General features: G+C 39.4%; 1 protein-coding gene across 21 annotated transcripts in view; it reads right to left on the bottom strand.

The window, feature by feature from the left end:
• Positions 1–13,213, bottom strand: part of CADPS (calcium dependent secretion activator) — a 468,804-nt gene that overhangs the window by 91,393 nt on the left and 364,198 nt on the right. For 11 of the 21 annotated variants that reach the window (XM_059161409.1, XM_059161398.1, XM_059161397.1 and 8 more), the window contains 4 exons: positions 11,306–11,412; positions 6,071–6,091; positions 4,726–4,882; positions 3,798–3,939 (listed from right to left, as the gene is read on the bottom strand). In XM_059161409.1, the coding sequence (XP_059017392.1) occupies positions 3,798–3,939; positions 4,726–4,882; positions 6,071–6,091; positions 11,306–11,412 (427 nt within the window). The remainder of the gene's footprint in view (positions 1–3,797; positions 3,940–4,725; positions 4,883–6,070; positions 6,092–11,305; positions 11,413–13,213) is intronic. The other 10 variants (XM_059161408.1, XM_059161407.1, XM_059161399.1 and 7 more) reach the window with 1 other exon arrangement.

Here is a 13,213-nt window from a genome sequence, read left to right on the forward strand (position 1 = left end):
ATTCCCTGTTCCTGGAGGTGTTTAAGTGGAGACTGAGAGAAGGAGAGGGCAGCATCGAATGGGTACTTGGTAATAGTCCGGGGAAGCTTTGGATTGCATGCTTTCTAAGTTTGCCTCTACACTGAATGGAAGCAATGACTTGACTAACAAGGAGCCAACTCTAAAAGGCTGGCAGAAATGTTGTCCAACTGCCAGTTAGGACCAAAAACTCTTATTCAGGCTATAAGGAGAGTTGTGAACAACCTGCCCAGCAATGGTCCTATGACATGTCCTGATGGGACACTCACGAGAGGCTTATGGTCTCTAGCTTGAGCCTGTTCTGACAGCCTGATGATCTTCAGCTGTGATTAGAAGCCGTGAGACGACATTTTCCACAAATACACTGAGACTGTAATCATGAATGTATCTGGCTTAATGGAAACAGAGATGGAGCTGCCCTCTCTGTACAGAGATGGGTGGCCATCCTACTAAAGAAAAGCGGCAATGAGACTTGGCCATCTGACCCTTTATCTCAGGTAGCTTCAGTTGTATTGAGTTTAGTGCAAAGGACTGCATCTCTGTTTTATGATTTTATAGGTCCATATTCTGAAATAAGAAATTCTGAAGAATAAAGAATATTTTAAATCTATTTTTAGCAAGCTCAATATATTGGTAGCATTTTCTTGCCAGATTGCCATTTTTCTTTAATATTTTGACTGCTAATTTTTCTTTTTTCTTTTTTTTAAAGATTTTATTTATTTATTTGACAGAGAGAGATCACAAGTAGGCAGAGAGGCAGGCAGAGAGAGGAGGAAGCAGGCTCCCCGCTGAGCAGAGAGCCCGATGCGGGACTCGATCCCAGGACCCTGAGATCATGACCTGAGCCGAAGGCAGCGGCCTAACCCACTGAGCCACCCAGGCGCCCTGACTGCTAATTTTTCTTAAAGTAAGCTTTACAGTGCATTTCTCACTTTACCTATAATCAAGTGCCTGTAGTCACAACTTTTGAAAAATGGAAGAACAGAAGTATTTGAGTATAACAATTATTTGACGGAAAGGCTATATATGCATGTGTGTGTATGGGTGTATGCATGTGTATACGTGTGTGTATGTGTTTATGTATGTGTGTGTATGTACTGGAGGAATATATTTTAGAGTACAGAAAGTTGAGCAAACTAAATCTATTTACCTAAGTCAGCTATTATTTTTGGGTAAGCATAATAAAAAAATTATAAAAAGATCATCTTTGACTTGGGAAAAAATCCAAAAAGGAAAATGAATCTCTGCTTCTTCACTAGCGGTCAGATAAAAGCTTGTACTTTCTCTTCACCTGGTAGGAAGTATAGGGAGACTCATTCTTTCTAGCCCATAAAAGCACATCCCCAAGCTCTTTTCACCCTTCATTTTGTGCTGGCCATTCTGTTAATCTGTCATAGCATCCACATTCTGTTTACAAATCAGCTAATAAAATGTGTGTGCTTTCAAAGTACTGTAATTTAATTTACGTTTTAGCTGGCACTTTCAAATACCTCTACATACTCTAAAAGGCACATACTATTTACCATGAATTGAACAGACCACAATCACAGTCACTAATCAATAGCACAGGTTGGGACAGCAAATAACTACTTAGAGGAAAAAAAAACCACATCTACATAAAACATTCCAGGTTATTATTCACAACTATTAATCCTTCACGAATTTTCAGGTCTTTAAGTTACTGGTCCAAAAGTTCAAATTTCATTTTTTTTAATCATTAAAAAAATCCCCAACAAACCTTCCTTGATAACACTTTGAATTGTGAAGATAATTTTTACTCTACCTTTTTGTCTGATAATATCAAGAATATTTAATACTTCAAGAGGAATAGCAGTTACTTGCTTGAAGCATTTAATAGATTATAAAATGACATTGGTGATACTATCACAGAGCTTCATGACAATTCTCAGACACCAAGTAGGGACACTTTAAAAAATCAGTTTTATGGATGAGAAAACAGTTCCTAGAGTTTTGAAGCCTTGCCTTCTACCTGGTGAGTGTTGGGCAACACCCTAACTCTAGGGCCCTTTAGGAAATAGTGAAAGGTACCAATCCTTTGCTTCCAGTGGTTGGTAGTATCAGTATCTACCTTTCAACCCAAGTAAGTAAAAGCTATTTCAAGACTATTACTATTTTGAAAATGTGAATAGTACTCATTTGAGCCTTTTCCTTTTCTCAGATGTTCTCTACAGCACATCTGTCTTGAATATAATGAGCATTAAAAAAAAAAATACAGTCGCTTGTTCATGTTTTGTCATTAAGGCACCCAGTTTAAATTCTCATGAGTTAAAAGTCAGCAGGGCCATATTAAGAGATGGTATAAACTTGAGAATAACCAGCTAAAATTTAGGTTTCTTGGTACTTGCAAATGAAGAGCAATTGCATATTAACTAGCTCTCAGTAGGGTAAGCCAAGAAACTTCTCCTCCTGCGGCTTAGGAGTGGAAGTGGCGGGGTTGTGGCTGAGAAAGCTATTTTGCACTGATTTATCAGTTAGAGTCATGCAGTAGAATATTAGAGGAAGAATCTACATCCAGAAAACTGCTTAGAGATAAAGTACAGGTCAAATCTTGTAAACTGACGAAAAGAGTTTTCAATATTTGTTCTGGAGTGTCTCAAAGTGTGTTGTACATACCCCCCACCCACACACCCATTTTGCTCCATACTGGTTGCTACTTCCCAAAGATGTAAAGGACTAGAAAGAACAAAACGCTTTTCTCATATAAAAGAAAAAAAAGGAGTCTAATGGGGCAAAACTAATATCGAGCTTTATTGGAGCTTTTCAAACCATACCAGAAAATTCTCTCCACCTAGGGACCTTCTATGTCTCTAGAAACAGGAGCCTAAGACTGACCCTCTGGCAGCCCCGAGTCATAGCCCTCCCCCTTGCTGGGCAATGGAGGTGGCACGGAATCTACCAGACATTTCAAAAAGATCAAACATTTGCTAAGCAATTATGGAAACTGCTGATTTCATACCCTACAGGATTTCCTGTAATTGGTCGTACAAGACAGATACTCCCCTGGGGAAAAAAAAAAGTAGTTAAATACATTTAGGAAGCTCCAGGTGAAGCCGAGTTAAATAAGCACCTATATGACTATGTTCTCAAAGTTTTCAAATACGCTGTTGTGCTTCATGGTTCTCCAGGAGATATGTGGGGTGGATGAGCGGGGTATATAGAGTTTTCTAAGCATATCTGGCCATAGACTTCTTTTCTCGAGGTATGTCTCAAAGGCCTAGACTAGAAAACAGCAAGTTATAGCTCAAAAGATAGCCTCCTGTTTTGGAACAGAGTCATACTTGCCCGTTTGCTTTTTGTCTGTTTTTGGTTTTTCACTACAATGATAGAGCTGAGTAGCTGTGACAGAGATTGTGTAGTTGAAAAAGCTAAACATTCACTATCCGGCCTTTTATAGAAAAAGTTTACGGGCCCCTTACCTAGACTCCTATGGAACACGCTGTGGGAAAGATTAATTCCTAAAGATATCACCACTGGAGGAAGATACACAGTACAAACATCACAACCAAGTTTATATCCCTTATTTCCTATTTATCTTGTGCAATAAAACAAATATTTCATTTCATAAAACATTTCTCAGCCTCCTCCCACCTCCCCGCTTTGGTCAAGGACGGTATGAGCATCACAGTTGGAAACATATATAGTGTTTCCTCTCTGCTCTTGCTAACAATAAAAACTGTAAGACACCATTAATCCATTTCTGTATGACTCTGCAGCCATTTGCACCCAAACTCCGATGGTATCAAAAAAGGTTTCCTTACTTGACTGGTTCCCATGACTCCCGCTCAAAGCCCCTGTGAATGGATTGTGCAATTGAGGACTCCATCAAATCCACATATCTAACCACAAGTGGGGCAAACAGGTCTTGAAGGTGTTTGTGAAATTTTCCATTGCACAAATTATCTAAAACAGATAAGCAAAAGCTTGGTAAGAACCCACACTTGCTTTACTAGCATACAATGTACATACAGAAAGGATTGTCTTCTATAGTAAATATATTGCTTCTTGGGGATGCGAGAAAAGGAGGGGAGTAAAAGTTCAAGAAAAGCACCAAGATTTGTGATTAGATCCATGTGGAAGAAAAATGGAATTAAAAAATATTCTACCCATTTGTTCATTCTTCTAAAAAGGAAAAACAACCATGTTCCTTTAAAAAAACCAGTAAAAACAATAATTGACAACTGTTTTTTAGGTTTTCCTTGTATCTGCTCCACTTCCTCCCGTTACATTAGCAGAAAGAAAGAACATTCTGTACCCTTGCCCTCCTTCATCCCTCTTCTTGGAAGAAAGGTCTATTTTATGGCTATGTGTTGTTGTAAGATACTGAAGCGCTTGGGGCGATATTTAGCTAGAAATTGTTTTTCATCTAGAAAACATCTTTCAATAAAAATTTCAAAATGTGAAGAGGTTAAGTTAATTAGCTTGTTCAAAACAAATAAAACACACCAGCAGGAGTACCACTTATCACACTGCTCTTGGGTTCTCCTGCCTAGTTAAGAGAGGGCTTTGGTGCAACAGGACATTTGTTGGAAGAAAGAGAAGGGCCATCAGCTGTTAAGTTTGGTTTTTGTAAAGCAATAGGACAACTATGAAGAGGTTTCACCAGTCTGTGGTCTGACTGGGCCAAAGACATTTTAGCCATCTGTTTATCTGCTTGACTTAGGAAAGTCAACCAAAGATAATACATACAGTCGGTACGGAGAAAATCATTCAGCAGTTGAAACAGTGGAAAACTATCCCACGTGTCTGGGGGCTGCACCTCCAACGCTGCATCCATGTCCACTGCAAACAGTGACAGGAACGTCTCTGCATGCTCCACCATCAAGTCTGACCACCACGCGAAGGCCTTTGAGATTTGGCAGAGAAACAACAGACAGAGAGATGATGAGCTTCTCTCTCCAACCTAAGACATGAAGTCAAGCCCTCACTGGTCAAGATTATTTGTGCATCAGCAGGGTTTGGTAATTTTATTGTAAAAAGAACAGCATTTTTGATAAAATGGGGCCTCTCAGCGTCCCAAGGCCATGCTTTTCATCATTCCAGGCCTGCCTCACAAAGTCTTTATTTGGACCTGCTGGTCGAGGATGCAGCTGTGGAAAGGACAGACATGGAACTTCTGTTCAATTTACAATAATCCAGTAAGTTTGGACTCATGCTCTTTGTCACTGTTGTTGGCTAGCTCTTGCTATAAGGTATTTGAATTAGGGAGTTTCTTCACTGTGTTTATGGGTTTTCTGCTGGTCTAACTTGAAAATTTGCAGTTAGGGTTTACTTATATCTACATATCTGGGCTTCATTATCTGTGGTCTCATACAAGCTCAGCAACTCTTATTTCTCTATGCATTGGTCATGTTACTCCTATTTTATACCAGGTCACCAAACATTTGATTCAAAATCTCTTTAGTGGGGAGCCTCTGGTTTTGCATACTGTCTGTAGGAAAGATCAGGTGTAAGCTAGGAAACACTAAGATTAGGACTTACTTTTCTGAGGGTTGGACACATATGTATATTGAAAACCAAAAAATATCAGTGAAGTAACTCATTTTCATGCACGTGGGTCCTTGGAAATCATTGTGCAGGGTCTCAGGGGCAACATTCACATCGAACTGGGCCAGATGTGAATGCCATTCGAAGGCATGCATGCATGGTGACTAATCATTTCTGGCAGGGAGCATGCAGAATGAGTGGCGGTGTCAACAGGCCCTTTTTTTTTTTTTTTTTTTTTTTTACTGATTTCAAAGAGAGCAGAGAAACAAAAACAAATTGCCAGCCCCTTCTTGTCCCCCACCTCCCCACCCAAAGCCGTAAAGTATTTACATTGGAAACACTTTCCGGAGCATTCACCAAAAAAAAAAGATGGGAAGGCGTTTGGAAACATGAAAGATGATTATGGAGATAATTCCATAAATGAAAGAGTTTGTTCAATGGCCAAGCTCTTGTGATATTTATTAGTTGTTTGGGGATATTCTAACAGCCACTAGGAGGCAGAGTAGGGGTCCACCTCTCTTCTTTCATGAAATTTCATTTTACTTACTTCTCCTTTATCAACATGTGGCTGGTTTGCAAATTAAATGGAAAAAATCAAGTCATGGACCATTCTGCAAGGTCAGCTTGGCTGGAAATAGACACCTGCTGTTTCCATTTTAATTTACACTAAAACCTCACTGATTCAGAGAATGAGAGAAGAGAGGTGCTCATCTGTCAGCAAGAAAGCCTAAATTATGGGGTTTTCTAAAAGGAGGTATCATTTTACTGCTTTCAAATGCAGTCTGTAATCGGGCACCAAAGTAAAAGGTATTTGCTGGTTACCATACCAATGTATCATAAATGTAGAAGCTTTTAAAAACTTCTAATAATTGTAGACAAATTGACCTATAAAGTGAAGTCAAAGAGAAGTTTTCACTTCAGAGGTCCTGGGATGAAACTTATGAGAGATCCTTTAGAATTTCCAGAGAAAGTTGAGATCACGTCAAACATTCTACTTAAGAAAAGTCGCAACAGCTGCATCTGCCATTGAATTGTCAAAGGCATTTGTGTCTGAATCGATGAGGTTTTATTGCAGTTTTACTACCTCAGCATAAGAGCCCTGGGGTTTGGGCCTGGCTCCACTGACTACCTGACTAAATCCGGCAGAGGAAGAAATCCTCCAGCCCACTCCCAGCGCTCTCCCAGCCATCTGTCTTTTAGGCAGAGACCTTCTAAATATTCGAACTTGCTGGAGTCCCACCCCCAACCCTGTATGGAGTGATGAATCTCATCAGTCCTAATGCAGGATATTTGCAAAGTTCACAAAGGCACACCAAATGTTGGCTGGAACTCATTCATTAGTTCTTTGATTAGCTTTATATCTTCAGGGTGAGTCCAAGTAACAGTTACTGGGGAGACTGATTTGCCTTCCCAGACATGAATCTGCTCTAGGATGACAGGAAAAAACAAAACACAGAACAAAAAAACCAATTCTAAATGTCTGAAATTAAAAATGTCTTAGCCCAACCTCATATACGGTTCTTACCAAGTTGATTTAAAAGTTGCAAACCAGAGACATTAAGAAACACCCACTTCTACTATCTATTGAGAACTTGGTCCTTCACTGGAATTTAATAAAATTGAGAAGTTATCTATAGTTGTTGCATTAATAGTCATGTAGATAGGCAGCCCTACAAAGAAAAATGACTACTGCAATGTGAATTATCAGTTGGAAGTCTGGCACAGAAACTTAGGATTCTAGGATGAAGATAATTTAAATATAGTAGTTGTAGGAGAAATGAAGACCAAATCTATTTCTGTACACCCAAGGTCATTCCTCCAGAACTTCATCATCAAACCTGACTCTCTGAGAAGGAGAAAAACATTCTGGGAATGGTAAACCCAACCCAACCCAAACCAAACCAAACCAAACCAAACCAAACCAAAAAGCCACTATCATAATTTTAATCAAAGGAGCAGAATCTGTGTGACTGGGTGGACAAGGCAAGCTTTCAAATGAAAACAAAACAAAACCAAAAAACCATCCAGACCCAACAACTACATTTATTTTATGCTTGCTCACACAGGTGAATGCTGTTTTTGTTACCTGAGTTAACTCAAAGTTTGTGAGCATCTAAAGTCTTTGGAAATCTTTTCTAAAGACAACAGGGAGGTTTACTTTGGCTTCTAATTACTTACCTGGTGCATTTCATTATTTAAAGGAAAAGATGTATGCTTTAGGAATACAGTCCACCACACAGAACACATTATATATTCTGTACACAAACTACATGTATATATGTACCCCTTTGTATACCACAATACATATATACATATACATACGTATACATAGAGAGAGAGATTGGAAAGGTGGAGCAATGGTACACGAAGGCATAATTCCTGTGTGTGTGCGTGCATGTGTGAATAACTTAGGCTCTGAGAGCAGAACTGAGCTGAAATTACGAGGTAAATAAGGCAGCTGCTACTGTATTGTGCCTGGGTGTATGTGTGATGCATTTCTAGCTGATAAGCATGTTTTTTCTTAGGGCATTTAATTACCTTGTATTGGAATTAAAAATGGTTCTAAGGATTATTGTTTTCTTGGTGGGTGAGGCCAATCTTCTTGTCACTTTCATTTGTGTGGTACCACCAAACAGCACAGATCTATAGCCAAGATTCATGCTCAGGATTTAGCAATTTTCTAGAGTTTATTGAGCACTCCGAATATACAGTGAGCACTGGTCAGTGGAAAAAAACCTTCATACTTCATTCTTTGGGCAGCAAACCTCATTTTAAATGTACCAGAGCAAATTCTACCTCTTTGTTGTAGAGGTAGTTGTAGCACAGGGGGTGTTGACCCAGCTATACCTAGAAATCAGTTGGGCAGCTTTTAAAAATTACTAATAGCGGCCCCTCCCCATGAGATTCTGATTAAGGGAGCTGGGGTGAGACCATGGCATCAGCCATTTTCAAGAGCTTCCCAGGTGATTGCAAAGACCACTCTACCTTGAAATGAGCCCATTCTTTCACCATATGCTGTCTGTGCCACTCATTTGGTACTTTTCACATAGATTTTGCCCTTTTCATGATCACATATTCATATATTTTGCTTTCTTAGCAATTTGTCCCTAATAAGTAAGACAACAGCCAAGCTTTGTTGGGAACTTACTATATGCCAGGCATAACTCCAGATACTTTACTTAATGTGGCCTTCCATCCCAACAATGACCATCTGAGGTAGATTCCATTGTTATCTCCCATTTACAGGATTAGACCGGTTAACTCACCAGATTGAGATCACAGAGCAATGAGGAGGTAAAGCCGGAATTCGAACTCGGGCTTCTCTGGCATGGAACCTGAGCTCTTGGCCACTCTGCCCTGTATTGTTTGAAGGCCAAGACCACCTTATGACTCCTTGTCCTTCCAAAAAGCACTGAAGTAGTAGCCTCAGTGTACAGTAGATAGGTAGCTTTTGACTGATGAATGAAATTTTTGTGATTGGGTGAAATTACTAATTCAGTAAATAATCTTGTACATTTATCTAAAACCAAACTGAGTCTCCAAATTCCAATGTATGCTGAAGCTTTCAGTTGTAACTCCCAAGTTAGTAAATGAAAACAGAATTGAATTTATTTCTACTCTATTTATTTACCCTGAATGGCTTTTGGATGTGTAAGATTAAAATATTTTTATGATGATGGTTATCAGGGCAGCTTAAGATGATGATTAGCACTTACTGAAAGATGGGCTTTTTGGAAAAGAAAAGAAAAATGTCTTCTTTGGCTTATCAACTTCCCTTTGGTACCTCTTTTGAATAATTTGGGAAAACATCCCTCTTTCCTTAGCCTGTAGCAGCCTCAGAGAATAACGGGATTACAAATTAAGCATGTCTGTCATTTTTCTTCTTTTACTTAAAAGCAGAGCAGCACTGCTGTAACCAGGGAAAACGATCCTCTTCTCAGCCGTGTCTGCAGAAATGTGTAGATTTGGTTTGACATCGTGGTTTCGAAAAGCCTCAACATCCCGATCAGGGGAAGGCCTCTGGAGATGGTCTGGTGGACACCCAGAAGGAACATACTTACCATCCCTTAAACCTCAAGGGCTCCCAATCTGAAGAGGACATCCTATAGGATGGAGTCGAAAAAAATTCTAGCCCAACTTAATTTTGTATGTTTGGAGGCGTGTCCATGTTCAGAGGGTGTTGATTTGGGTCCTCTTCTCCTTCCTGGCTGTGCACTGCTGGGTGCTTTGGAGATAGTTACACTCACCTCAAGGGGTCTTCACCCAATTCTTAAGAGGGTTTTGTGGGAAAATATGATTCTTTGGCACTCTCTCTCTATATAAATACTGTATATATGATTCACATACAGACAGTTGTAGAGGAAGATTAGTATCACTCTGGCCAGCTACTGGTTACTACAGTCGGTACTCATCTGCTGTGAGAAAGGGAAGTACAGACGGACATAGGAAACTAAGACAGGCTAAGGACAGAATCCAGGCAGGTGGGAGGCGTGTGTTGGGATGTAACTGCAGTTGTTGTTAGGTATATCAATCGCTTCATGCACGCACAAGAGAACCCCCACATTTACCCTGCCGTGGAGGGCCACCATTTCACAAGCAGTCCACTGGAAGTTGCTGTTACATTCCTTGGGTCAGTGTTAGAAAGCAGGAGCACCCAGGAAAAATCCCAGTAGAAGACATGGTACTGGAAGGGCATGCACAGACTATGACAGCAGGTGGCTGGTTCATTCGGTTTAGTCACATACCTCTTTTCCCTGCCACGATCAGCCGTGAATGAGTGGAACAGTAGAAAAACAGGGAGGAAATTTAAATATGCAATCAGGCATTAGTCGGGACGATTGGATTTATGGTGTATTATATATTATTTAACTATACTGTTAATTTTCATTTATCATGGGAATGATCATTTTAAGTGCTTGAGAACTTGCTTTTATGGAATGCCTTGTTTCCCCTTTTGCTGTAGTATTAACTGGAGAGGAAGAGTGACAATTAGTGCAGTCTTCAAAAAGGTTATTTTAAGAGCAATGATTTTAAATCTCAGTTTTGAGACAAGAACTGATAAAACAGTTTGACAATAATGGAATCTTGGAATTTTTTTTTTTAAGGGTTGTGTTGTTTAAGTCCTTACAGGTTTGGCATTTAGTTAGCTTTGAAATCCTTTAGTTTACAATGATTATCAAATGATCATTTTGACCGTGGTTCATAAGAAAAAAAAAAAAAAAAGAAAAAGTAAGCTGTATCTATTAAGATGTATGTTAGCAATTCGACAGGTTGAACAACACAGAATAATTTGCTGCCTTCACTGCATTTAGCAACCTAGGTCATCTGAGATTAACAAATGAAGACACTAGTGCAAGCAGAGAGTAAGTTACAGAGATAAATTCAAAAACATGGCCTGTGATCCACACACCAAATAAAATAAATAGAAACTACAGGGTCGCAACAATGACAACCACAGAAGACCAAAAGTATTTTGTGTATTCTGGACAATAACCATATGCTGCTTGAATAAATTGTCTTTAAAATATACTCACCTCTTTTGCTTGTTGCTAGAAACATCTGAAACCTTAAGCTGAAATGGACAACACGCAACCACTTTTTGCTTGTTTTACCCAACCTTCCAAAAGCTTCTCCTTTCCTTCTTCCCCTTTCCTCCTCTTTGCAAGGCCAGTTAAAAGAAAATGCGTGTTAAGCCATCTTGTTCGTGTCACTGATAGGATCAGTTCTGCACTTCCCATCTAAGGGACACCCAAAGAGACATTTTCCCGCCATGCCTGCTCACCTCTGCGTGGTGCTCCTCATTCTGTTGGAGAACCTCAATGACTAGTTCAGCAAGGCGGATTGTGTCTTCGAGCTTTTTGGCAGGAGTGATTAACCGGCCTACATTTTCTGTAGTACAAGAATTTATGTTAAAATTCAGCGAACACTTCAGGCTAGTCTTGTGGCCATTAGAACTAGTAGATAAGAAATGTCAAATAGTCACCGATTTCTTTTTTAAAGTTTCATGCAAATGTTAAGTGCCACGTAATTAGTAGTGAGCAAACCATAAAGCCATTTTGTTATTATCACCATCGTCATTAGAATACATATGAAGAAAAAGCAGTGCTCCAGCTTCAAATTTGCATGGTAAGCTATCTTAAGTTTATGACAGCCCATTTCAAATTTAGTGACATTTTGTACACACGTTCTTTAAAGACAGCATAAACATACTATCTCAGATCGCTCTCTAGACTGCTGTGACCTTTGTTTCCTGCATTTGTGTCTGAACATTCAATACTACAGCATTGTTTTTCATTACAGGTCTGCACGTTTAACAGGTATGGGAATGTTCACTTTGAACAAACAGAATCAAAGGTCTGGTTGTTTTAAGTTGCCCAGGGAGGAGACCGAAAGTTAAGGGACATTCCTGGGCCATTAGGTAGAAGGCAGCACAGAACCATTAAAAGGGTGTTGGGGGTAGATTACTGGACGAACTGGTGGTAGTATGTGCCACCTGATGGTACAACTGAAATTTTATCAGGTGGGTGGCAACAATGTGCTTGGAACTGTTTCTTTGTTTTTAGTTTTTATAGTATTGAAAGCCTTGTGTTTTTATGTGACTCAAGAACAAATTGGACCCTGGCTGATGTTGAGTTTTTTGTAGAGCTCAACTCATGGGTATTTGATAAGTTCATTATGCTACCAAAATTTAAGAACTTTTCTCCTGGGGGGAAAACAGTAATATCTAAAATATAAAGGTTTTCGGCCAATGAAATTGCTTGAATTTAACCAGTCTGCACTCACAGGGGGTCTTTTATTTCATGCTGAAACCTTCAAACCCTGAAGCCTCAGAGTCCTATAGAACACAAAGAGTATAAGAGCAATAACGACCCATTAGTGTGAGTACCTAAGCAGGTATATATGTGCATAGAAAGACTGCCAAAACTTATTTTTATCTTTTCATCTAAAGCAGATATATTTAGGCTTCAGGTTTTTCTAGCTAAGGGATATTATTCAATACCTCACAGGAAGGTTTTGTTGTTGTTTGCATTGTTGTCTTGGGGTGGATGGGGTTTAAACAAAATCTTGGGTGATTGCTAATTTACAAAAGAAATTTAAGAGAGTTGTAGAATTTTCCTTCATACATTTCTTAGGTAGGGGATGAACATGTCAAATGATCAGTAATCTGGGTTTAATTATGAAAAACAAATTGTGTGAAGCACTGTGCAAAAAGAGTGTCTCAGCCAATAGAAACTAAGAATGGTAGATAGGGTTGGGTATGATTGTCAAGGTACTTAAAGTTTTAGTCCAACAAGGTCCAATGACTGGTGTGAAAGTGGCTTTCTGGATTTAGGCCAATGGATTGCACCATTGTCTCTACTGGGCACAGGTGGAAATGTGGCTGGATATGGCTAGGGCATAAGTGGGGGAGCAGTGGGGAACATAAATATACAGATCAGGTGGAGAATATCCAACACTCAAAAGAAGGAAATGTGCAGAGTTTAGGGTTGGTTGGCTCATTGTCTGGTCCAGAGTAATAAATACATGGGGAGAGAATGAGTGACAAGATTGACTTCTATGCTTTGGGGGCACCTAGCCTATGTATAAGTTCATAAATGGGCTATCATAATTTTATCAGTAGACTTTCAGGCATTTCTACAAACATACTGTGTATATATGTTTGAGTAATATGTGTAGAATGAGGTATTTG

Source organism: Mustela lutreola, chromosome 2 (assembly GCF_030435805.1).
Source record: "Mustela lutreola isolate mMusLut2 chromosome 2, mMusLut2.pri, whole genome shotgun sequence".
In the NCBI taxonomy this organism is placed as follows: Eukaryota; Metazoa; Chordata; class Mammalia; order Carnivora; family Mustelidae; genus Mustela; species Mustela lutreola.